Genomic DNA, 26318 nt, shown 5'->3' on the forward strand with positions numbered 1-26318 from the left:
TGTTTATCCTCCATAGCTGGCGCCACTTGACGTGGCCACAGCTATGGCACATGCTACACCTTTGCAATGCCGTACAGACTAAAAGACTATTGCATGCCATGCTGGATAAATCGGCGCAGCGGGAGAGCGCGCGCTGGGAGCACGTGTTCGGGGAGCGTATAGTAGAAGACTACTAAGCGAGCGACCGCTGGCATGATAATGATAGCAGCCCAGCTGTAAAGCAGTAATATTTGCACTCGCTGCACTGTTATTTATTTCTATTTGATCTTGGTATGTTGCGTTTGCAACCGAACTGCTAAAGCCTTGGGAGTGATTTCGAATAAGTTTTGGCATTAAAGTTGGCATGTTGCGACAGTGCGATTTGTCAGTGAGGGACAAATCTTGGCGGAATGATAGCTGGCATTCCACGTGCCAAAACCACGATGTGATTACGAGGCACGCCGTTGTAGAGGGCTCTGGAAGTTTCCACCACCTGGGTTAATTCAACGTGCTACCTGGGTTACTTTCAACCGCCTGGGTTACTCTAACCTATGTGCACGGTCCTCTTGCGTTTCACCTACATCGAAATGCGACCGCCGTGGCTGGGATCGAACCCGCGACATTTGGGTCGCCAACCGAGCATCGAAGCCAGTCTACCACTGTAACCTTGGCGGAACAGAGGCTGTAATCGCGGAAATTTACTCTTCTACGGCACTTTCAGGAAGTGAAATAACGTCTTATGATGAAATTGGCTTTATTTGTGTATACCCTGTCAAAAACACACTTTCAGGTTCGCTTCATTAACAAACTAGCATAGTTCATTCACAGGCTGCTTTGTTGCCATCTGCAGCGAACCTTTGACGCGACGTACCTTGGTCGCATAAATCCACGGATCGGCCTCTGCCGAATCATATGCACACAGGGTACATCATATTCACTGCTCGATGTTGTAACAGTCCAGAGTTTACGATCATACATGTATACGTGAGAGATGTCCCGAAAACTTTTGAAGGCTGCTGTGCATAGGTGTAAGCCGAGCAGCGCATCTCTCTTGAGACTCGAAAAAGGAGTGACTCTCGCTGCCTGCAGCTCTTGAGACCTGCTGTCTCTGGCGTCACAGGAATGTCGCGTGTGCTTCGGCAGCACCCCGGCATGCATACGCCTATAAAGATTAGCGGTGCGACGCAGGGCGCCACTCAGAGCCACGTGTGTCAGGAGTTAAAGCCCACGCCGACCAGCAGCGCTGCTTTTCTTCAAGTTGTGACGAATGCACCACATCAACACGACACGTGCCTCTTCCTCGTTGATAGGAGCAGCTGGACAACAATGTTCACGATAAAGAATACAGCGCGAATGAACACAGATAATGAGACTAGGCGTCACAATTACTATCAAAGCCATGGGACTACGAACAAGTCCACGTGTCAACCTTGCAACAATGTTCACGCTTCCACAGTATACGGACTTGACAAAAAAAGTAAAGGAAATGTTTGCCGCAGCCACCAGATTTGAATGAGCTGATGCGGACTGCGGTATCACCTCAATGAGCACGCATTCATTCGCAGCAACAAAGACTAAACTGGCAAGAGCGCCCTGTCTGTGTTCTTGTGTCGTTCCTTTGGTCTACCAGTCTGTTTCTCCGGCAACAACACCAGGCTGGAAACAGTCGAGGACAAATCTGCGCTCACACCGAAGAAACTTGAAAGAAAGCTCTTGACATAGCGTCGCCTTGTCGCCGACTCCAGGGCGTCTTCGCAGGTCAACCCTCGGTCGAATGTCCGCCGTCGCCACCACCGCAACAGAAGAGTGCCGCGTACGCCCTCCGGTAGTCCCGGCTCATGGCCACGTAGACGAGCGGGTTGATGCACGGTGCCGCGTAGAACAGACCGTGCACAACGAGCGGCGGCGTCTGGTTGAGTCCCACGCTGATGAGCAGCGGCAGGTAGCAGATGCAGAAGGAACACAGGATGGCGCCCAGCACCCCGAGCAGTTGACGCTCTCGACCGCGGCCCGCGCAGATCGAGTTGGAACGTGCCGGCTGCATCGGCTCCCGGCTCAAGTCCGGAGCGCTGGTCGAAGGCTGCATCGCTATGGACCTGCAAATGCGTGTGCGCCACGAAATTTGCGCTGTCAGCTTACACATAGCTCATGGCAGTGGTCTCAAACACGCGGCCCGCGGCTTCACAAGGAATAACCTTTTGTGACTTTGCTAAGTGGTATTCGCATTATTTTCTCGCCTATTGCAATTAAGAACGCTTTGTTCGGGGGGAGCTACGGAAACGGGACTGGTCTCAAGCATTTTTTTCCTGAGGCAACACATGTGGTTTATGTGCTCAAACATCACCGTAGAACAAAAACTACGCATTTCAGAATTTTAGTCATTCTGCAGGTCGATACCGATATCTTCCTCGAAATCTACGTCATATCCCCTGCTGATATGACCCATATATGAGATATGTGAAAGACATTCTTTGAAATGGCAACGTTAGGAGACATTTTGTTCAAGTTTCAAGTAAATGCGCACATCCAGCTGGGAATGCCGTCACGATCATACGCGGCAGTGCTGCGAGCCGAGTGCGCGCCACGAATTCTAAGTAATTATCTCTTCTCCGGGTCTTTCGGTAATCCCCAGTGTTGGCCGTGACGTCAGCATTCGTGTCTGGTGTTGGTCTGGTCATGTCATCCACAAAAAGAGCCTGTTTGTCTGCTCTTTTTAAGTAAGCATGCTCGCCGCTCTTCCTCCTCGCACGGTGAGAAGGAGCACTCGGCCAAGAGGAGAGACAGCCGACGAAGGCGCTGCGCCGTGCTCCCGATCGGGCTGCAGAAATTAGGCGCCTTTTCCTCTTCAAACCACTACCACCACGGAGCATCGCGAAGAGCGAAACGAGCGAGGACCTCTTTTGGATCATCGAACGCGTCTAACTACGATATTACAGCACCGTCTCGAAAAAATTCTCGCGGCTACGTGTTCGTTGTAGACTCGTGCACAGCTGCAACACCACAACTAAATTTCGACCTCTCGGTGTTTTAGGGGCTATTTAAAGTACTGTCGATGTTTTATTACTCACTGCAACGTCCCCAGGTGGGACGTGAGTCTCCGGCGCGAGTGGCGCAGAGCCAGAAAGAGCCTCGGATAGCAGGCGGCGAACAGCAGCAGCGGCAGCAGCGCCGAGCCCAGGTAGATCACGGGCCGGTACACGGGACTGGGCATGACGGTGCAGCTCTCGAGCTTCTTGTCCCAGCCCAAGCTGGCGCCGGGCACCGCCAGTGCGGCGGGAAGCAGCAGTCCCGCCGGCAGCACCCAGCACAGGGCGGCCATGAGGAGACAGCTGCCGGGGCTGAATATGCGAGCGTAGGACCTCGGCTTCACAACACTGGTGTACCGGTTCAGCGTGATGAGCTGGATGCTGGCCAGCGAGCTGCCCACGGCAACGTGGCGCACCAGGGCGGCCGCTACGCAGAGCCGATGACCGTGCGTCCAGCCACCTGCTTTCATAGGTGGGGGTCAAAGGTCAGGAATGAGGCCGAAATGAATCAGAGAAGCAATGTTAACCGATATGCGAAGGTCAGTCATATATACGGTGAAATCAACACTACGTGGGTATAGTCCCTGCTTAAAGGGACACTAAAGAGAAATGAATAGGTTTAGATCGATAAATTGTGCTCTGAGAACTCTAATGTCGCTAATTTCGCCATCATAGGTTTATTAATAGAGGAGAAAAAAAGTTCGAAGTTTCCTTTTTAAATTTCGCGCCGAAATCTCCCCACATGACGTCACGGATTTCAAAGTATTTATCGTATTTTGGCGCCATTGGCTCAACAAAATTACCCCAAACTTAGTATGTAAAGTCTATGGCCCCCTCGGAGGACAATGTACTTCATTTTTACCGATTATGAACTACGTAGTCCCTAGTAGGCGCCGTCAAAACATGTGACGTCACGGCGAATGGTGCGGAAACTTCAAGGTGGCGTCGCCACCCGCATTTTGTTTTTGCGCGTTTTCTCGCTTACTAAGCGTCTTCTCGCAGCGAGCGTGGTGTTCTTGGTATCGTGAAAGAGAACTTTACTAATATGAGAAAAATCGTATTGCTCTTTAGTGTCGCTTTAATGGCATCGCATCATGGCACTTGTTTTCATAGGCGTGCGCAGGGTTCCAATTAGGGGCGGCCGTTTCAGTGGAATTTTTAATAGCAGTGCACCAACGCATCAGGGTTTTTTTTTAGGCTAAGCGTTCACTTTAATCGGACACCGAAGTGGAACATTGAAACAGTTCATACAGATAATTATTTGAGAAATGTATTATTAATTTCATGATAATATATATATTAAGAGAATTAAAGCAAAATGTAGATCAATGTTTCGCATTCTTAAATTTCGCACCGGAACCACCGCACCTATCGTCACAGACCTCTCTCTCCCTATTTTCATTCTTTGTGTTTCAACCACACTGGTTCAGAAAACTTTCATTAACTTGTCATTTTAATTAGTTATGTTACAGTGGCGTAAAATCAACAGAGGATCTCGATGCACCAGTCACAAGGTATAATGCTCATTGCAAGAAAAAATTAGGGAATAGTTGTCACGTTAAGTGTTTGGCTCCTTCAGAACACGGTGGAATTCATTTTTACCGGTGAAGAATTAACGTAGGCCCTAGTACACGCCGCCAGCCTATGACGTCATGGCAAGTTGGTGCTGTAACCATTTTCTTTCCTCCATGGCTGTAACTTCAAGATGGCGCAGCCACCTATATTTTCTTTTTCGAGTATCATTTCCTGGTACACCAAGTCGTCTCGCGGCAGGAGTGGTACGTGTTTTCGGTATTGCGCGAGGTTAATTTACTAATAAAAGGGAAGTAATTATTAGGGCGAAAGCCTTAGATGCCTCATCGAAAATTGACCGTCGGTGGCGTCGGCGTCTCGCGGCGTTCAACACGACGTGACGCAAAAAATCATCAAGTGAGGACGTCACATATCGCCAAACTTTGGGACGTCATTATCACTCACTATGACATCACATGACGTGGCGTCACGTGATGAAGTCATCACATGACATCGGCGCTTCGTAAAAGGTGGGCTGATCACGGAGGCAGTGCAAAACCACGTAAGGTGCAGAAAGCTTGCAATATATATATATATACTTCCGATCCTAGAGGCAGCTCAAAAAAAAATTGGGGGACGCTTAAGCTTCGCCTTTAAGAGTAGAACGCGATAGTGATATCCTGCCCCTAGTGCGCAACTTCCAACACTACGACTGTTTAACAGAATGCGCACAGTAAGGTGTGTGCCTTATGTAATGGGTAGCATGCTTTAAACCAGGAGCAATTATGCGCGAGTATAGTGAACATGTTCTAGTTCACTATATGCGCGAGAAACTTTTTCGAAGTTGCGATGCACCCACTACGTGGTCTTAAGGCAATACGCGGGCCTTTTGTAAAGGGTGGCTGTCTTTGAACCACCAAGTCGTTATGATATTGACATGGCGTGACGCCCGAGGGCAATGTACGCTTGTATCACGCAATACTACTGCGATATTACATCTTGTACTGTGACACCTGTATACAGGAGGCGTATTTTTGTGAAGCATGAAAGTTACTTTCAGTGCAGCGCCAAGCAGAGGCATGGCTGTGTGGTAGAACACCTGCTTGCCACGCAGACGGCCTCGGTTCGATCCTCACTCGGACCCAACATTTTTACTATTTATTTTATTTGCAGCTTTTTCGATTTTTCGGTCACGGACAAGATGATGATTTTTCGCTCACAACCAACGGCGCCGACGCCAACGGCGGAATTTCTGCGATACGAGCTCTTTAACGCTATCGCGTTAAAACCACGTGAGGTGAAAAGGCTTTCGGAGGGGGGCGGGGCAGGATAAATACATGACTGAGAAAAAAGAAAATAAGAAGATGGCTTTCGCCTTCAAGCCGTCTTAGGCGAATGCGTAAGGGACCCTGTGATTTTTTTCTGTTTAGTGTCCACTTAAAAATGACCTAAGGTTATGGGAACAAAGCATACCAGCGGCACAGTATACTTTTCCGATTTCGTCAGGTACGTTATATATTCTGCATCCCGACCAGGACTTCACGTCTGCCGCAGTGCGCTCAAGCGCCACAGTGCTCTTGACTGTAGGGGTGTGCGAATATCAAATTTTTCAAATACGAATCGAATACGAATATCCACCTTCGAATATCGAATCGAATATCGAATATCAAAGAAAAAATGCCTCCACAGTAACAATATTTTATTTAACATGTAGCTATTTGAAAAAAAAAAAAAACATTAACAGCCTGACTGGCAACAAAACATACACTGCTATCTCCAGAACACAATGTCCAGGCTAGCACAATGCACATCACAACGCAAACAAATATCACGGCACAATGAAAGTAATGACTAGATGTTATCATGAAGAAATATGAGTTGCTCCACATGATCAGGCAGCAGGCGCTCCCTTCTAACAGAGACACCCCCCCCCCCCCCCTGCCACTGAATAGGCACGCTCGCTTGGAACAGAAGTGGCTGGTATAGGGAGGTACATGGGGCAAAGCTTTGCCAGACTGGGGTATCTGAAGGTGCCTACAGTCCGCCACCAGTCACATGGGTCACTGTCTTTCTTCAGAAGTGGTCCCGCATAGTGAATGAGTGGTAGTGCGGCACGTTACGGCCGCATAATATTGAAAATGTACGGTTACATGATCGCCAACAGCGAGGCACGTCGGGGATGCACCAGCAATAAATCATACGTATAGGGGAGTTCGTCGCAGGCAGACATCGTGCATCCGTGTACTCACGATGTTTATCGCTCGTCTCGGCAACGTTTTTAGCTATACGAACGCAGCAGAAATGTGGAAGACGAGTTATTTTATGCATGATAATCGAATCGCATATTCGAATTTTTCGATTATTCGAAGTTATCGAATATTCGAAACTTTTCGAATACACGATTTTCGAATCGAATACGAATATTTCGAATGTAATATTCGACGAATATTCGAAACTTTCGAATATTCGCACACCCCTACTCTTGAGTGAACTACATAGGCATGGTTTCGCGGAACTAAACGGCATCCGACGGAATTCTTTTGTCAATTTTATCTATAGAGACGCTTAAAACGGATATTCTCTGCGGTTTGGAGCGGGCCGCTGCTGATATAAGTGACCTTTTTTTCCGGTTTTGTACTTATCGTCGGCTAAGATCATCCGCATATCTTTGCCCATGTCCTGCACCGCGTAACTTCTTAGGGGACTAATGGTAGTGCGTCGTCCGTCTACTATCGTCCACAGCGACATTCGCGCCAGTATGTCGCAAAACTCCCCTGCCTGCATTGTCTCCATTGAAATGTTAAGGTCTGATGTTAATGTGACATGTACTGTGCTCGAGCTTTTAAGTAATACTCATTCTTTGAGGCGACAGAGTCCAGATAGAGCAACACGACTTCGCCGCCAAAATTCTTCAGTACTAGTATTACGATACTGGTGTGGTGGTATAGCTCATAGGCGTCCGCAGGGTTCTCCATTAGGGGTGGGGGAAAGTTTTATCAAGGGGGTGGGGGTCGGTTTTATCGCAGGGGGGAGGGTCGGTGGGCGGGGCTCCACATACATCCTGCTGCTCAGGGAATTCCCCGAGTCTCACAGTGAGCATCGAACCGGAGGGAGTGGGCGGGCACAGCTCTAAATGAAGAGCCCGTGTAGAGTTCCCAGCAGAAATCACAGAAGGGACATCTCGCTATGCACCATCAGTCAATGCTGTATACCACGCGAACTGTTGTTACTACATATGTCTGAAATTTGCGCGTGAGGCTTTAGACACTAAAAAGCGACCGTCGGTGGCGTCGGCGTCAGCATGAGCGGTCCGAAAATGTACCACGTACGTGATCACAGATGATCTCATGTGTGGCGTCACGATTAAATGACGTCACCGTGATTGACGTCATGTACGTCACATGATGTACTCACGTGATGACGTCTTCATATGACATCTTCGCTTGGTCAAGAGTGGGCCGATCTAGGAGGCAGCGCAACGCCACGTCCGGTGCAAAAAGGTTCAAACAGACTCGCCTTCGAGTCGTCATAGGACATAAGGCGCCGTGTGACTTGATTAAATTCGCTTTATCTGTTACTACTGGCCTAAGTTCTGAATCAGGCTTAGTTTTCTAAGCGCAGAGTGAACCATCAAACATTGCGAATTGTCGCACTTATACCGCAATATATATATATATATATATATATATATATATATATATATATATATATATATATATATATATATATATATATATATATATATATATATATATATATATATATATATATATATATATATATATCGAACAAGGAGTGTCACTGGAGTGCAACGTTTCGGCAACGGGACTTAATTGTCTCCGCCCTGAAGAAAGATCGCTAGGTCTTCTTGCCGAAACGTGGGATCCAATTCTTTCTTCGACTACTTCTGGTCTCAAAGTCGCACATTAAAACGTCAGGATGCAAATGTCACCCGTGACACTTGCATTAAATCACACAGCCGTTTGAAGCGAGACGGACGAAGTTTAGGCAGTTCCATGCATAGGTCGGCCCAAAAAAATTGGAGCTCACTCAGACTCACTAAGAAACATATTTTGTGCTTTGGGATCACTCGAACTCAGAATCAGTAAAATTTGTCTCAACCAAACTCACTCGAACTCAAACTCACCAAAATATTACTCACCCGGACTCACTCAGACTCACGGCTCGATCCGAGTCTGAGTGAGTCGACTCGTGAATGAGTTTGCCGACCTATGATTCCATGTATACTCGGGACACCGACAATAAGGGTGGCTTAGAGCCGTTCAAAGAGTCTGTGTCGGCCTTCAGTATAGCCACTCAGGACTGACAGTGGCACTTAAGCTGGCGAATCATGTTAGTGCATATGGCGAAAGCACCACATAAATCCCACAATTTATACGCGCACAGCTGTCCGTGCTGTGGGGAACGGCCAACTCTCTCCCACGTTAAGGGGTATTCAGACGGAGGAGAAATGCTCGGGGGGTAAAGGCGGAGCCTAGTGACGTCAACTCGCGAGGAGAAGTCGCCACAAATGCCCCCCACTCACACGGACGGGGCGAACGGAGGGGGAGACCAGTGTTACCAGACTACTCCTGTGGCTTGTACCGCCCGTTTCACCAGCTGCTGACGACGATGACCCCAGCTACAGATGACCCCAACTGCAGACTGGACACCCACTGCCGCTCTCTGCAGGATCAAGTGCAACAATGTGGCCAAACAAGAGCCAGAAATTCCGCCACATCCCCTACCGCCGGGGGATTGTTTGTCCTTTCGGGGAAAACGTCCCCGTCTCCTCCGAGGAGGCGCGGGGGGGTCACGCCCACTCGCTAATCCGTGACGTCGTGGTCACGTGATCCGCAACCCCCCCGTCTCCCCCGAGCATTCCTCCCCCGTCTGAATACCCCTTTACGCGGGAATACGAATCGCGGCCACAGAAGATCAGTTCTACCCTTTTGAGGACAACGCCTCGAACCAGGCAGGGGGAGACCTGCATATTCCTAGCAATTGGATAGGGAGAGCCAGCTGGCTCTGCTCGACCAAGCCCAGAGAGCAGCAAAGGCCAGTGGAGCCCTGGACTGAGGACCCCACGTACTTGCCCTGAAACCTTATAATCAATAAAAGTTTTCACTACTACTATATGTATGGTGGAATTTGGCGATGTTAAGAATAGAACGTAGCCCATCGGTGCCGTTTTTATTTGCTCCCTAAAAGCCACAAAGCCAACCACCCCGGCCGTCCTATTGTCTCAAGCAACGGCACAGTAGCAGAAAGAATGTCAGGCGCGCTAGACTTCATCATTAAGGTCCCAACTATCCCCTCTTACATTAAGGACACGAACCACTTTCTCCGCGAAATCACCGGACTCGAGGTTCCTGAGGATAGCATCCTTGTGACAATAGATGGAGTGTCACTTTACACAAATATCCCACAGTCAGATGGCATTGTTGCAACGGTGAAAGCTTTCAAGAACGCCAGTACACACTTATGCTTAGACGAGGACACGCTATCGACACTACTGAGGTTGGTACTTAGCCACAATAACTTTGAATTTGATAATAAACACTTTCTCCAGATAAACGGTACAGCTAAAGATGGCTCCTAATTACGCGAATATTTTTATGGCATCTACTGAAGAACCTTTTCTTGCAACCAGAACATTGAAGCCTCTAGTCTACAAAAGGTTCTTAGACGATGTATTCATTATTTGGCACCACGGAGAGGAAAGCCTCCTTTCGTTCATAGATTATTTCAATTCAACTCACCCTTCAATATGTTTTACACACAGCTACTCGAAATCAACCATAAACTTTCTTGATATCACTGTTCAAATTAATGAGAATCGCATCCATACAAATCTATACAAAAAACCAACGGATCGCCATCAATGCCTTCACTTTGAGTAGCCATCCATGATCCACGTCATTGCAAGACAGCCATACCATACTCACAAGCCCATCGATACCGCCGAATTTGTTCGGACGTGTCAGATTTCGAATGTCATGCCGAGGATCTTAAAACGGCCCTTCTGGCTAAGGACAACCCGGAGAGTATCATCGATGATGCTATAAGCCGGGCGCCGAGTTTAGATAGAAACGAAATTTTGTCGGGCTCGAAACCATGCCAACCAAAATACCAAACGAACCTTGTCCTCGCGTACTCGTCCACACTACCGCAACTCAACAACATTCTCTCTAAACATTTTATTATACAGCAGAATACGCGCCTGTCCTCAGTTTTCACGGAGCCGCCGCGAGTGGTCTACCGCCGCGGAAGGAACATAAAAGACATCCTAGTAAGAGCTAAGACGACCGAGTCTGAAAACAGGGAATATATAGGGTTGCAAGCCATGTGGAAAACAACGCTGCCAGGTCTGCAAACATATGAAAACAACCTGTGTTGCCAAGGCTTCGTCCTCTGACTTCCCATTCAGAATCAAGGAACCTCTAAATTGTGACAGTGACGCCGTTAGGCTACGTCTGAATAACCACAGAGCTCACGCGCGCACTCTGCCAAATCTCCCTTTCTCTAAACATATGAGTTTGCCGACAAAATACGTGTCACCCTCCTGCAGTCAGGCTTCCGCAGTACTCGGGATCGGGAACAACGAGAGTCCCATTTCATCCACAATTTTGAAACAGTGACATACGGCATAAATGAAAACATGGGGAACCTCTCGTTTCTTCGGTCATGCAAAAGTTCGTAGACGGGAAATGAATCCTGACAGTTGTAATTCGTGCTGGATGCTAAAATGGAGTATCGAACAAGTATCTGGGGGAGCGGACCAACCGGATACCTTTGCACATTCTGTACTTATGTGTATTTTTGTTGGCATGTTCTTTTTTGTATTCATTTTTTTCCCGACTTTTCAGTATTCAATGTCTATTTTTCCCATATCTGACCTTTGCCTTTTTATTATTATATTTGTTTACGTTTTCTTCGTTTTATTCTTATTTTCTTCCTTTCTTTTTATAATTTAACCGTTTCGTTTAATTTATTAATTCATTTTTTAAATGGAATAGGCTGACCCGCATTGGATTTTTCAACCACAGGTGCCTCGGAGAGCCGCACTAACAGGGCAGGATTCCTGCACCCACGCCACCACTTCGACACAGACACGAGGGTTAAACCCCACACACACACACACACGCAACGGGTAAGCGACAAAAGAACACCGACCCTTTCTTCCCCCTCTGGAAGTAACCGCAAAAGGCGAGGGATCGGGGCTTGCTCTGCCACGGATGCACCCCTCGCAGCAAGTAATTGCTGCCGCCCAAGCAAAGGAACAATGCCCCCCGCTACCTTCAAAGGCGCGTCGCGGATGCCGCGCTATGCGTTTTGTTTCCTTTCTGCCATTTCTATTTTATTTTACTTTAGTTCTTATTTTTATTTATTTATTTATTTATTTTATCTCATTTTTTCGCCCGTATCTACGGCACCTGCTCCACTCCGCCGAAACGGCGCTTGTTTCCCCCATTCTCTTCTTTGCTTGCTCTAGCGAACGAGCCGAGAGGAACTGTTTGACACACTATACGTCACCACTGTCAACTTGACCTATTTATTATTTTCTTCCTTTCCTTCCTTCAACCATGCTTCAACTAAGAGTGACCACGACGATTTGGGATGTTCGCATAGCGCCGTATTTGCTCATAAGCCCTGACGAAGACCGGTCCACCGGTCGAAACCGTTGGCAAATAAAAATAAGATAACCGCTTAGTTGTGTCCCTACTCTTCCATATATATATATATATATATATATATATATATATATATATATATATATATATATATATATATATATATATATATACGTGTGTGTGTGTGTGTGTGTGTGTGTGTGTGTGTGTGTGTGTGTGTGTGTGTGTGTGTGTGTGTGTGTGTGTGTGCGCGTGTGCGTGTGTGTGTTTCTCTTGACAGCAACGTTCAATGGGAAACCCCACGGAAGAACCTTCCCAGACATAACCTGCGGGCTTATCAGGATCAGTGGATGGCGCGACTCACTCGCACCATTTTACGACCCGAATGAGAAACCTGATAAAAACAAGCACGTACGCCACTGATTGCTGCAAAACTGTTCTCTGTAACCTGTTGCGTAGGGACTGTATACATGCATATTTCATGACAGTGCTTAGGGCACAAATGATTCCATCGCCATTAAGTCTTGTTTTTTTTTGTTTTTTAACGCTCAGTTATCCGTTTAAAGTCGTCTGATATCTCGTGACATAACAACGATATCCTGCTTTCGCGAGTTAGGGTTCGTAAACGCTACCGCACCACCACGAACAATAAAAAACAGGTTAGGTAAACTTTAGGGGTCGATACCATAGCTTGCATTAACACTTTTTTTTTTCTTTACATCTGCGAACTTTACGAATGTATCTATCAAGTACCTGAACGCTTCTTGCAGGCCTATCTTGACCGTATATAAACTCAAAGGAACCCTGAAAAGACTTCCATCAGTTTAATGAAGCTTAAATGCGGATATATATTAAAAAAAAAAGGAAATACATACGACAAACGGGTTTCTTTCTCCTCTCAAGAACACACCTTCCTTTCCGTATTCAGAAGAAAGACTTGCTATACAGCCATGTCTTTTCCAGAGATCGGAATTTTTCGAGGCCGAAAATTGCCCCGTCTGCGCGGCAGTATAAAAAATCTCACGGGGTCCCTTATGCATTCACCTAACACGACTCGAAGGCAAAAGCCATCTTCTTCTTCTTCTTATCAGTCAATATGTTGATCCTCCCTTGCCCCCCTCCGAAAGCTTTTTGCACGTATACGTGGTCTTGCAATGCCTCCAAGGTCGGAGGCATTGCAAGCTTTCTGCACCTCAGCTGGTTATGCACTGCCTCCGTGGTCGGCCCGCCTTTGACCAAGCGATGATATCATGCGATTACGTCATCATGTGGCGTCATGATGGCGTCAAAGCTTTTTGTGATACACGGCGTCATGATGACGTTATATAGTGATGCCATCACGTGACGATATTTTTTTGCATCACTCGTGTTGATGTCGACGGTCAATTTTCACTTTTTATGAGGCTTCTAAGGCTTTCGCCTTAATAAACAGCCGGTTCAGATGTTCTTGGAGGACACTGGGCACTCAAATATGGATTACCCACTCAGAATGGCGACAGTACGTGTTCCTTTGCTTCTGTGAATCGCTCACGCCCGCTATGGGCGTTCGAACTTCGGCAGAGAATCGGCTGAGTTAATTAGGTCATCTTTAACAGGATGATTTGTTCCAGGTTCGTGTTTGAACTGATCTCGAAGCGCAACCACACACAAACGAACTATGTAGAAGCAGTGCCGTCGATCACGAATGCTTCTCTAATCCTTTCGTCTAATGAAAAACTTCGATGTCAAAAGAACAAGACAGTGAAACGTTTTTATATATCAGCAAGTAAATCGTCCTGATTCACGTAACCATCTGCTCAGGTATCCCACGCCAGTGCGCGTCTTCATCTTTGTGGTTGTTGCTAATGATTGTTGTTGTCGTTGTTCATTGGCCGCAAAATCGAGCGGAGTCGCCGCCTGGCGGCTTCTGGCTGAACCGTACCTAGTGTGGATTGCTCCATGCGTCGTCTGCTACGTTGTGTTTGCATGTGCGCGTATGCCGTGCAGGTCCTCAAAGGACGGTTTGTTCCATTGCGTTAGTGCAACTTTAACCGCTCGTACGTATGCCTAACACGATGTAAAGAAGCATTTGACCTTGATCGGCTGTATATGTACTGTAGTAAGATCATTGAGTGCACTTGTCGAGAGTGCTGTGTGTGGTTGTCGTGCCCTCCGTTCACGAGAGTCATATCAGTGTAGGTGCCGCTCTGTGGTCCAAGCGCATTGCAAAGTGCACTTGGCGTTGTCCTAAAGATGAGAAGTATTAAATCTCATGTGAATATAGCCTTTCAGCGGCTCGTTGGTAAAAAGAAAAAGGGCTGTCATGCACTTGCGCGTTGTGGTTAGGTGTATAACTTCGGGACTGTCGTTTATAGGTTACGCGACGAGTTTTAGTTGTGTACGGTCCTGGTCCCACTGCAGAGAAATATTTCTGTCAAGTCACGTCCGACACGTATACGTAAATTGTCCCCTAAACAGAACAGAAAATGGAATGACGAAAATCGCAAAACTGAGTTGCCTTGCGCAATTATAACTTGTGGCGAAATGTATACAAAGACACCAGTGTACTTAGATTAAGATACGCGTTAAAGAGCTTTGATGGTCAAAATTAATTCAAACGGCGCACTTTACATTTATGTCGTAGTAATTTCACGCGAAGCCACATCTTTTTTTCTTTATATTATCTTGGGCGCTTGTGTTGCATTGTTTAGTAGATTGACGGAAGGCAGCGGATATTATTCGCATGAAAAAACGTACTTTGGTCCCGTGAAATAACCGGGCCTTTGTTCCATTGCTGTCGTGCAAGTAATCAATCAAAGAAAGTTCCGTGCTGTACATTTACCTTTGTGTACTGTTACTGGAATAAAAACAAGCGTGTGCGTGTTAAACGTCTCCGTAGCGCTAAACGCTGTCCGGCTTTCCTCAGTAAACCCATCAACTCTCCTACATATCATGGAATACTGAATAAGAAATGCGGATGAATATTTGAGCACGCAGTGCACATAGTGCTATTTGAACTCATCGTGCAGGAATATGGGCTTTCTTTTTGTTGGGGGGTATCCAGATGAACAAGAAGTAAATACTTAATTCAGTCGCACTACAGCAGTGAGTAGTAGGTGGAACACAAGCTAAACATGTACAAAAAAAAAACAAGAAAACGTCATCCATTGTGAAAACGCCGACTGTTGCCGAAGGCGAGCAACCCGTTCGTTGGCAGAATGCGCTTCCCTCACAAGTAATAGTAACGTTCGGCGCACTTCGTGCATTAATTCGGGAATGAAGAGCGCACACATTACCAGAAAGCTGCAGTCAACGCATTTTGCTTGCCGGAAATCGGGTCAGATCGCTCACAACGAAGTGCTGTTGAGCTCTCACCGACTCTGCGGGATTGGACAAGAGGTGAATGCCATATGTCCGGTTATATGTTGGAATAATCTATCCAACATGGAGCCACGGTAAAAAAAAAATCGCTCACCACTAATTGAACAGTGTAAAAGAAAGCAATAGGTGCGATTTTTAACAGGACAATCGCTGCGGATTTTCCCTGATTCGAGGCCTCTGACAAAGGAACACGAATAGGATCTCTTAACTAAAATAAAATCAAATCAGCTAATCTTATCTTTACAAGGAGGAAAAAGCTGCTAATTTCAGCAGCTTGACAAGGCGGCATCCCCTAGACGCGACAAAAACGGGCACTTATCTTGTATAATACAGTCAAGGTACGCATTCACGAAAAATAACACGTATGCACCATTTTGCAACGCACTTGCATTGTCCAAGCCTTCCAAGGAAAAGTTGCAAGATGTTTGTGCCTTGCGGCAGTGAAGCGGCGACAAGATGGGAAGAAGTGTTGATTCATTTATTTTTCATTACAGCGGCCTTGCTACGCGCATTTTGTGCTTCACAACGGTGGTTCCGAGGCCGGTTTCCATCTTGTGAATCGCTACTTAAAAGCAGACTTGGCAGTAACGAAGTTAGAGTGCGTAAATTACATTAATTAAGTTACTTTTTGTTGTAACGAGTAACGTAATGAATTACTTGTGTGGGCTGGTAATTTAGTAGTGTGACGAATTACTTCAAGCGAGTAACTTCTAGAAAATTACTCGCTGCTTTCCCTATCACTTTTGACTAAAATATACTTCCCTTACGGCATAAAAAAATAACCAAGGAGGGCAAGTAAAATAACAAAGGCAGCTTAATCTGGGTCCCGAACCTCAAGCGTGGTAACGAGGCGGGCCCACTGAAAAACGCAACTGCCTCTGCGATGCAAGGATATTTCAATGTATATGTGCTGTAAATGAAATGTGTATGAGTCATTGTATGAATGTTGACCTTTTAAGATAGTTTCAAAGTAATGTCATTAGATACAGCAATGTCATTACTTTGGGCCAGCTGTAATTTGTAATGTAATTTAATTACTGTTTAGGAGTTATGTTGCCATCCCGGATCAAACGTATTCGTTATGCTGTTGTTGCGAAGTGCTGTTACATGACGTCGAATCATTACCGACTCCTATATGGTATAGTCCTTTGAGGCTAGGAAGAGGCACTGATTTCTGCAGCCCAGTTAGTTATTGTGAGCGCATGAGCTCCAGTGAAGCCCATACTTTTCCCTGGGGCCATGAGGATCTGTAAACGTTGATGAGGATACCGTCTAACAATCTTGCGCACGGACGCCCTCGTTGTAATTCAATTTGATTACTTAGTGAAATTGAGATGCTGCCCCGTCGGCTTAGTCCACCCCCCGCAAAGAGTCGTACTACCATCGGCAGAAAGAGTGCCGCACAACAATGCCTAATGACCGTCGGAGAACTGCAGTCCTGGACCCGATCGGCCGGCGCGATCGCTGTTGTTCGTTCCACGTCGAGACCTTCCTGGAACGCGGCGCTCATCCATCCACTGCCACGACTTGGGTGTCCTGCTCTTTTTTTTCTGAGAAACGCGACAAAGTAGGGGTGTCGAAGCAGAAAATAAAGAAAAAAATAAATGCTTCGGGGCGGAAGAAGAACTGTGCGCATGCGCCGTTCAAACGATGGGCTGTCTCGTCCCTTGTTCATCCCGAGCGCTCGCAATTTGTCAAAAGCCATTGTCGGCGAGCGCAGAGCGTACTTTGAAGCCCCAGCAACACGCACATTAAAGTTCCGACGGTCCGAGTACCTGAGTGCCCAGGTCTTTAAAGCTTGCCGACTTCTTCCGCAATGCGACGGCCACACAGGCCCGTCAAAGAGGTTTCGACCACAAGCGCGGTGCCCTTGTTGCCCAGAACAACTGCGTTGCTGCTTCGACACGGTATCCAGCATTCCTTCCTACCTATACCAGGGTCCTTTTATTAAAGGACCCAGCCCATACCAACAACAACAACGACGACAAAACAAATAACTGGTTGAAAACCACGAAGAGGCATCAGTCTTGAAGCAGTTTTTCTTCGAAGGTATGCAACACGTGTTTTCGAAGTCGTAAAAAACTTCGGAGGACCCCCGCTTTGCAGGTGCGAGTGCCGTAAGTGGTTGCTTATTTGAGGAAACATGCGTACAAGAAGCAGGAATGCAAAAATGCTAGACCTTTTTTCCAAAAAATGCAGAAGGAAAAGAACATTTTACTGTTGACCGCAGTGCAACTGCCAAGCCTCAGCATGCAGCTGACACTTGAACGGCGGCAATCTTTATTGCTTTTTATTGCTCCGCAGTCCGCAGTGTGCCGTGACTATTTCTTCGCGCTGTTTCTTCAGAATAAGCGGCGAAATATGCGGACGGACACTTAACGTCGATACATATAGCTGTCCGTAAGGATTTACATATGTGCGAGTTTCGCATGCCGTCGAGCATGCTAACACCAGATTCGGCAAAGTGTCGCCAACACTCGCGTAAAGTTAAACGAATAACTAAACGAAGTTGGACACAATATTAATGAGAACTAACAGGCAATAACGCCAAGGAAAGTATAGGGGGTGTTATCTGTAGTATTTAGAATATAAATGTAAAGAAAGTAAAGTGGACGAAAAGATAACCTGCCGCCGGCAGGGACCGAACCTGCGACCTTCGAATAACGCGTCCGATGCTCTACCACTGAGCTACGGCGGCGGTCATCCTCCCGTCCACTTTATGGGGTATATATGTGCATTTTAAACCTTGCGAGTGTTAGTCAGCGCCAATCGCAGCCATGGCGGCGAGTGTGGAACACACTGTTTCTGCCTTTCTGGCGCCACGTAGCACGTGATCTTTTTACGAGCTGGCAGCTGACCAATAATCCCTCGCATACTACCTGAAGGCATCAAGTCTGCCAGAACGAGACCCTTGCTATGAATGAAGGAAAGAAGATGACTCTTAAGGGCTCGTTTTCTTTGTTAGACACAATATTAATGAGAATTAACAGGCAATAACGCCAAGGAAAGTATAGGGGGTGTTATCTGTAGTATTTAGAATATAAATGTAAAGAAAGTAAAGTGGACGAAAAGATAACCTGCCGCCGGCAGGGACCGAACCTGCGACCTTCGAATAACGCGCCCGATTATTACTTTTTTTTCAAAAGTTTGTCGAACTTCTCTGCAAGCGTTTATCTCCGAACTGTGGTTTCGAGGGAGCACTATTAGTATCCATTAAAGTACATACTTTAGCTACGGGCAAATAATCTGCTTTACGAGTTTCTCATTCCTGTGAAGCAGGTTTGCCCTACATTAATTTTCATCATCAGTGCTTGACGTTCTCCTTGCATAAGCAATTTCCAGACCGAACATGGTTCATGTCAGCAAGACCAGATTCTTAGTTGCACACCTGCTTTAGCTTATACCTATGGATAACAACATTCATCAGTAGTGAATATATACCGTTCCACACCCGATTTCTAGACGGAACATGGCACCCGTTAAGCAGGCCCGTAGCCGGGGCAGGAGAGCGAGGGACCGACCCCACCGCCCTCCAAAATCTTGATGTAGGGGGGTGTTTTACCGAAAATAAATAATAAAAGTTGGTATTTTTCTTAAATAGTCAAGGCCTTCAGCACGTCCCCCCCCCCCTCCCCCCCTCCCCAGCCCCGGAAAAAAGTCCTGGATACGGGCCTGACACAAAGATAATGTTCGGTGGTTCAGCGAGAGAACGAGCGTTTACGATTGTGCAAGAGTCTGCACAAGGGTATGTACATTTAGGTCAGTATTAACAGAAGGACATTCTCTTGTGAACGAAATTCACCGAAGTATGGGCTAAAACGCGTACGGAAGACATTCCCAAATCATTACCGGCAACTAACTGCTTTAGCAGCAGTAAGTTGCCGGTAATGATTTGGGTGGTACCTTACTGATAAAGCAGCAAGTAGTGCTAAGCAGTAAAAAGCTTACTGCCAAAGCGGAACGTGCACAACTGTTGCATTCTACCATGTTCTACCATACGGGGCTGAATCTTGGAGCCCAGTAACAGCAGTGTGCTATGGAAGGCATTCTATAGACTTAACATTAAGCGATCGGAAGAGAGTATACAGTGGGCGATAGAGAACAAACAGGGTTAGCTGATATCCTTGTTGCCTTTAACAGAAAAAAAAGTGGACCTAGGTTAGGTTAGCACCTAAAGTAAGGTGGGGTGATGAAATTAAAAAAAAAGTTCGCAGGGATAAAATGGAATCTGCTCGCGCAAGATATGGTAAAATGGAGATCACTAGAAGAGGCCTTCTTTCTGTAGTAGAAATAATGTATAATAGACTGATGGTGATGAGGATGTAGGTTTCGTTACACTATTTTTTCCCCCTCAACTGTCAAGCTATAGCGTTCTTATGCCCACTTTATAGATTGAACATGTTTCATGTTAAGTTACCGACATGTAAAATGACTGTTTATTACCCTTCTCTCCCCCATTTCAGAGTGCATGGGAACCTGCTTCTTATACGGCATTCGCCAGTGACGTGCATTTCGTTTGTCTGTATAGGTTTTGTTTTGCGGGGCGTACGATTCTGCGTGTGTAATTGTGTGTATACGTCAGTCGTCGCGCGGGGTCGGTGCCCTCCTTGTCCGGTGGTGCTATTGAGAAAAAGAAACAGTTTTTTTTTTCAGCTCGGAAACCGTGGGACCGCACCTCCCGCCGGGCATCCGGCGTCGTTTAATGAGTTTCCCGCGCACGCAATTCCGCCGCGTATTCTAATGAGTCGGCATGCAGGCGGTCGCGCCGACCACCGTACGTGCCGCTAACGGCTAAACGAGTAATTCCTATAACCGAATTTCGCGCGGGGCAAGGAAAACCGACAGACCCCGTTTACACAAGGTCGTTATCAACGGTTAAGCTCTTTCTCGATCGGTGTATACACGAAAGTCTGTATAGCTGCAGACTCTCTCGTATGCGAGTGGTATGCACAAATCAGCGCGGCATTTAATTGCTTTCCGGTGCTAACTAATACGTTCGCGTCTCTTAGTGACTGTACTGTACATAACTACACTCGGTTGCTCCGCCCCCCGAACTGCGGCGCGCCTGCCATTCATATGTGCAAGAGAGTCACACAAGGTAGTTTCCGTTCTAACAGTAAGTACTTTTTCGCTGCTAATAATAAAGGTTCGTTGTCCATACTTAAAATATTGCGTCTCCCCGAACACTGATGTTGGAATGTTTGCTGAAATTTGCCAGGAAGTTCAAGTTTTCGGCCGAAAACCGGCGACACAAACATGTGCCTGTATGGGAGAATCAGTCACCTGGAATATATACGCGGGTGGTGCTTCACGTCACGGAAAGAAGCCAATGTGATTGGATGTTACAGCGACGGCTGTGAGCGGAGCTTACAGGTTGTAACATGCACACCTATCAACAAAAGTTTATGCGGCACGAGGTTTGCGAAAAGCTGACTTCTCACTTAGCCAGATATATATATATATCTTCTAATACCATCTAGCTTCCTCTGTTCCCTACCATGCATCGATGGTATCTGTCCCTAATCGAACGTTTGCGACTCTATTAGTTAGACTTAAATACACGAGTAACCATTACGTCATATTGCGTCGATCGTGCATTAACAAAGCAGAAATTTGTATATGCCGCAGAGCCCATATGTCCCGGAGACTTTTGAATGTCGCGCCTTACGCCCTGCATACAACCGCCGTAATAATTACGGGATGCTTCTACGTTTAAAATGTAAAGTTCATGTGGTATGTACCTTAAGTGCAACGCCATGAGAAGTAAGAATGACTCTTATCATTCACACTCCAAATGGTCTGAGTGCGACGACTGCCGCTTGAACTGGAGGAAAGCTGGCTCATACCCATGGGGATTGTGGCCCACTGTAAATTTGTTGCGGTGGCTCGCAAATGATTTCGTTCTCGTATTCCTTTTCACGCGTCCTATTCGCAGCGTTACAATACGACTGTAAACACACTGTCGAAGAACTCAGGATTAATTTTGACCACCTGCATGCGGTTCTTTAACGTATACGTGTACCTAAATCTAATTGGAGGGGTGTTCTTGCATTTCTCCCCCGTGGCCGAGGACCTATGGCCGGGAATAGAGCGCGCGGGTGCTCAAGCTTAGTAGCGCAAACATGCACCTTAATCGCTGATATATCACGGCACGGGCTGCAATAAGGAGGGCTAGAATGAACTCTTGTTGTGTTCGTCATCGTTGTTGTGTTTGTGTGGGCGTGCGTCTTTTCGTCCGCTAATTACCCGAGTAAGTTATATGCGAGAATTAACACGAACGTAAAGACAAATTTCTTCCAAAATTTGTCCTTACGTTCTCAACTGCATTTCGCTGGTGCGTTGGTGAATTGGCATTGCAGAGTGCTGACCACTGTTGCTAACTAACATGTGCCGACTTATTTAGTAGCGTTATAAGCACCCGTGTTCACCTGCCCACAATCTACACAGAGTGTCGGCGCTGACATGTCGTAACCGCATTCATTAAGCCGTTTGCCAAGTCACGAAGCCCAGCGCTAAGCAGAAAACTCATTACACTTTCTGGCAACGCTTCTTGCGGGTCTCGCACGTCTGTTATCAGCGCGCGCGCCACATTTATTAATAATTAACTCGTACCCGAGGCAAGGAACAACGAGCCACCATTTGCCAACGAGCCTTGAGCACGACATATATGCCTTATAGGGGGCTCGGAGCGGCTGTGGCTGACGGTGTTGCTTCAGGGTATACGAGAGCCCGTATACAGAAATCCATCGCGTATATAATGAGCATAGCGTGCAAACTTTCCGTGGCCTTGCCAGCATGCCACATAGGATTTTTCTCTCTCTCTCTCTCTCTCTTCATTTCGCTAATGCTTCTATGCCTAAACGAACGGCTAAAGAGTTCGAGGTGACATAGTGCGTGAGAAACACCATCGGCCTAGGCAACAACGTCGTTGTATGTATACTTGTGGACTGTCGCGTTCTGCAGTGTGGGAATAAGAGCCCGACTCGTTTCCCGCAGTCGCTCAAAGTGTAATCTCCTGCTCTCAAATCGACCTGCCAAGCTGCGTAAGTGCATATTTACGTGGATCAAGGGTTCAGCTTTGCCTCTTCGTTTGTTCTGCTGTGTTTCAGAACAAAGCATTGCGGCAATAATCTATAGTGTGTCACTAAACTTGCAATAAACCGATGATCGATATTGCCTTTCGCTACTGCTGCACCTTGCGCATTTCATGCTTTCATTTTCAGTCGTGGTTGTTTCGATCTTTATACTTTCGCTTTTATCGCCACAATCACATTCGCTTCTTTTGTTTTCGCTGCAGATATGCAGAACCTGTCAGAGCTGTAGTACGAAGCTTTACGCATGTAAATACATAGTGTAAACACATTTAACGTACTTCATCTTTCTCATTTGTACATAGCCATCATCATCCCTGTTCTTCTTCTTCCTCGTGTTTTGTGCCGAGGCAGACACTGCGGAATAAACGGTTCTGCAGGCGTTCCCTGGTCCGGTCGTCTTGCATCTTTCACAGTGGTGGAGGTGCTGGGTTTCTTATGCTTTCCCTTCCGTATGCTGTTGTATACGGAAGACATATACGAAACTGAGGCCGAGTATACGAACTTTTCCGTTTGTAAGTGTCATTTCTTCCATTGGCCAGAGCAATCACTAATCATATGTCCGTCATCAGGATTGTCTGTATAAGTCTTTTTGCGAATAATTCTCGCGTAAAAACATTTTAGAACCCTGCGGAACTGCACACAATGTACCCCGAACTGCTGCCAAGCCCGGACTGCCCCTCTGTGGTGGTTGCGGACGACTTCGAGCATGCTCTCTTGGGCTGTGCCTTTCCCGGTCCTCCTTTCACCCAAGAGCAAATGAAGACCAGATCTTTCAAATCCTGGCCGTCCATAGGGCCCGCGAGAGGGCCGTCAGGTTTGACCTGATGGTCCCCGAGTGGGCCTAGTCGGGTGACATTAAGTTTGCTCGGGACTATCGTGGACAGAATAAAGTTTTGGCACTCACTCACTCACTCACTCACTCACTCACTCACTCACTCACTCACTCACTCACTCACTCACTCACTCACTCACTCACTCACTCACTCACTCACTCACTCACTCACTCACTCACTCACTCACTCACTCACTCACTCACTCACTCACTCACTCACTCACTCACGCGTGTGATCACGACGAATATATTATGTAAACCGTACACTTTTCGCTCGAATGACACTGTGAGGAGCTCGAAAGCATACGGAATCCATGCAGGCATTTTCAATTCGTCATTAACGGACGTGAGATCTAACATGTGATGGAAGGCATGGAAGACGTCTTACCGTAGTAGAAGACGGCCGAATCCAAGGGCCCGTTGAACAGACTGAAAGCCAGGTCAGCCAGCGACAGGTTGACCAGGAAGCAACTGGTCGCCCGACCGCGCAGTCGCGCGTCTCTGAGCAAGGCCCAAGCCGTGGCCAAATTTACCGCACTGCCTAGCACAGATAGGAAGGCCAGCAACGAAAATTGCACTGGGTTCGCCGGAGCAGTCATGTCCGACCTTTGCTGGCTGCTGCACAGTACATGTAGTAGTTCAACGCCCTCGAACTTCAACCCGCGCCATTTTGATCTCACTGTCGACGAGAAGGCCTTTCGGACTTGGTCTTGTGAATTGTCAGCTGCAGGTTTCTTCGTTCCTTAGTGCCAAAGCTTCTCAGTTGGTTTGCCGTGGCGTCACGTCGTGCGGCCTGTAGCAGGTCTTCAAGTCTTCGCTGAGTGCCCAAAGCCAAAGCTGTAAACCCAGCATTGGCTGTCACGTAGGGAGGATTAGACGTAGGCCTACGGAGACGGTTAATGAAACCAAACGCGGGTATGCTGTTCTGAGGGCTGGGCAAAGCTGCATACAACCCTCGTAGCGTGAAGATTGTTTTGGTTGCACCTGAAGGACTTGGAAGTTTCGTCGTTCTTGTTGCAAGGTCACGTGATGCACTAGACACTTCACATACTTGCGGTAATGCCCGTAGAGCCTTCTGCTGCGATTCCTTTTCCCTGAGTTACCTTCACGCAGACTTTGTTTCAGAATCGCAGGTTAAACGAGACGTTGTACACACAAAGCCGTATAGCGCTCCTCTAAGCCTCGCCGTCATGCGCGCGCCACATGCGGCTTCTGTGTACTTTCGACACTTCGTTGTTTCCTTAACTCGGTGCGCCCTCGAGCGTTCCGGTGGAATCGACCCCGCACTGGAAAAAGCGTTGGCGCAACGGCGCAGCGCCTCCTCTTTCGACACCCAGCATCGCTATACGCGTGCTGTAAGGAATCGAACGTCGTTGGGCGTCGGTGGGACACACACAGGCCTTCCTGGGATGTGTGTGTGTCACGTAAAGAGATCACGGTGGCCGGATGCAAGTCGCGAGCTCTGGCCGATTACGTTCAACCCTCCACCAGCCGTTCGTGTGACGTGTTGCCGTCGCCGGAGCGATACCGTGGCGTCCGCTTCCCGTGGAAGGCGGCATCGGCGTGTCACACAAAGCCACGAAGAGAAGGCGCGCTGCTTGCCGATTCTGTTGTCGCTAGCGTCTCTGTATACGCTCTGCGGATTGAGCCGTCGCCGCGCGGTCGCCGAAGGTGTGGCTCGGCCAGATGACGAGTGTGTGGCTCCTGCGTGTAGAACTGGGAAGTAGAGCGTGCGGATATCCACGCCACCTTTTTACGAAGAACAATCCGTTCGTTTCATGTATAGGAGACCATAGCTTGCCCAAGAAATATCACGTATCTGCAGCATCGGTAGGAAAACAAAGGTGTGTCGAACGGAGATGTAATGCTGCTTTTTCTTCGTTGAACCGTCCTTATAGACGGCCACCACGCGTACTTCCGACGTAAGCTGCGTGACTTCACCTGACAGATTTAGAATACACGGCAACCGGGCATGGATATATGGAGAAAAAAGCCTATATGTTCTAATATGGGGAACATATACGACAAACGTGAACACGAGTTCATTAATGATTTCACGGTATGTTCAGGATCAGATATAAGGGCAGCTCTAAAGTCTCTTTTTTTCGATAGCTTTATGTCTTTTTTTTTTCGATAGGGGGTGACCCTCCCCCCTTCTCCAATCATCTAATTAGCCAAGTAATTGCCCCGTACCTTTATTCAGTCGCACCTGCCCTGTCATTGCTCAAAGTGCTGGGTTATGGCCGCGAAGGTTTCTGATGGCGGACGAGGACCACTGGTGTTGCATTCTAAGAACGGCTTACTTCCCACGCACCGCCAAAAAGTCCGGGACCAAAGGCAGGCTGTTGTGACGTCATTTTCACCACTTCATTTTTATATTCAATCACTTCAATCACTTCATTTTCATATTCTGGTTTTCTTGCGAACATAACCGAGGGGGGGGGGGGGAGGGCGGCGGGGAGGGGCGCTGCAGTGGTACTTGATGGGGGATTCTGATGACTTAGTGTGCTGACTGCACCGAGTAGGCAGGCTTCTTCCGCTGAGGACGGTCGGGGGACCGCATTCCAGCCGCGGCGGCCGCATTTTCGATGGAGGTGAAAATGCTTGAGGCCCGCGCGCTATAGACATAGGCGTGCGCACAGGGGGGGCAGGGGGGGGGGCGGCCGCCCCCCCCTAATCACCTAAGAGGGGGGGGGGCGCAAAATCTGCCCCGTACATTGACCCTTCTAGTCACCTAAGAGGGGGAGGGCGCAAAATCTGCCCCATACATTGACTTAGAAGTGGGGGGCGCTGCGACGACCCTTTGCCCCCCCTAATGAGGAACCCTGCGCACGCCTATGGCTATAGATTTAGGAGCACGTTAAAGAACCCCAGTGGGTCG

The 26318-nt window shown here is 47.5% G+C and overlaps 2 protein-coding genes across 3 annotated transcripts in view; both read right to left on the reverse strand.

The window, feature by feature from the left end:
* The window catches only part of LOC119405020 (leptin receptor gene-related protein), a 282779-nt gene that overhangs the window by 39480 nt on the left and 216981 nt on the right, over positions 1-26318 (reverse strand). The window lies entirely within an intron of this gene.
* On the reverse strand, positions 702-24926 carry LOC119405021 (G-protein coupled receptor moody). 2 transcript variants are annotated; one of them, XM_037671769.2, is made up of 3 exons: positions 23826-24926; positions 3048-3468; positions 702-2075 (listed from the first exon to the last, which is right to left on the reverse strand). In XM_037671769.2, the coding sequence occupies exons 1-3, from the start codon at positions 24034-24036 to the stop codon at positions 1739-1741; spliced, it is 969 nt and encodes a 322-aa protein (XP_037527697.1). In that variant the 5' UTR covers positions 24037-24926; the 3' UTR covers positions 702-1738. The 2 variants fall into 2 exon arrangements, with proteins under 2 accessions (XP_037527697.1, XP_037527698.1); XM_037671770.2 differs by having other exon boundaries at positions 703-2075; positions 3048-3465; positions 23826-24922.

This window comes from Rhipicephalus sanguineus, chromosome 9 (genome assembly GCF_013339695.2).
Source record: "Rhipicephalus sanguineus isolate Rsan-2018 chromosome 9, BIME_Rsan_1.4, whole genome shotgun sequence".
Classification (NCBI taxonomy): Eukaryota; Metazoa; Arthropoda; class Arachnida; order Ixodida; family Ixodidae; genus Rhipicephalus; species Rhipicephalus sanguineus.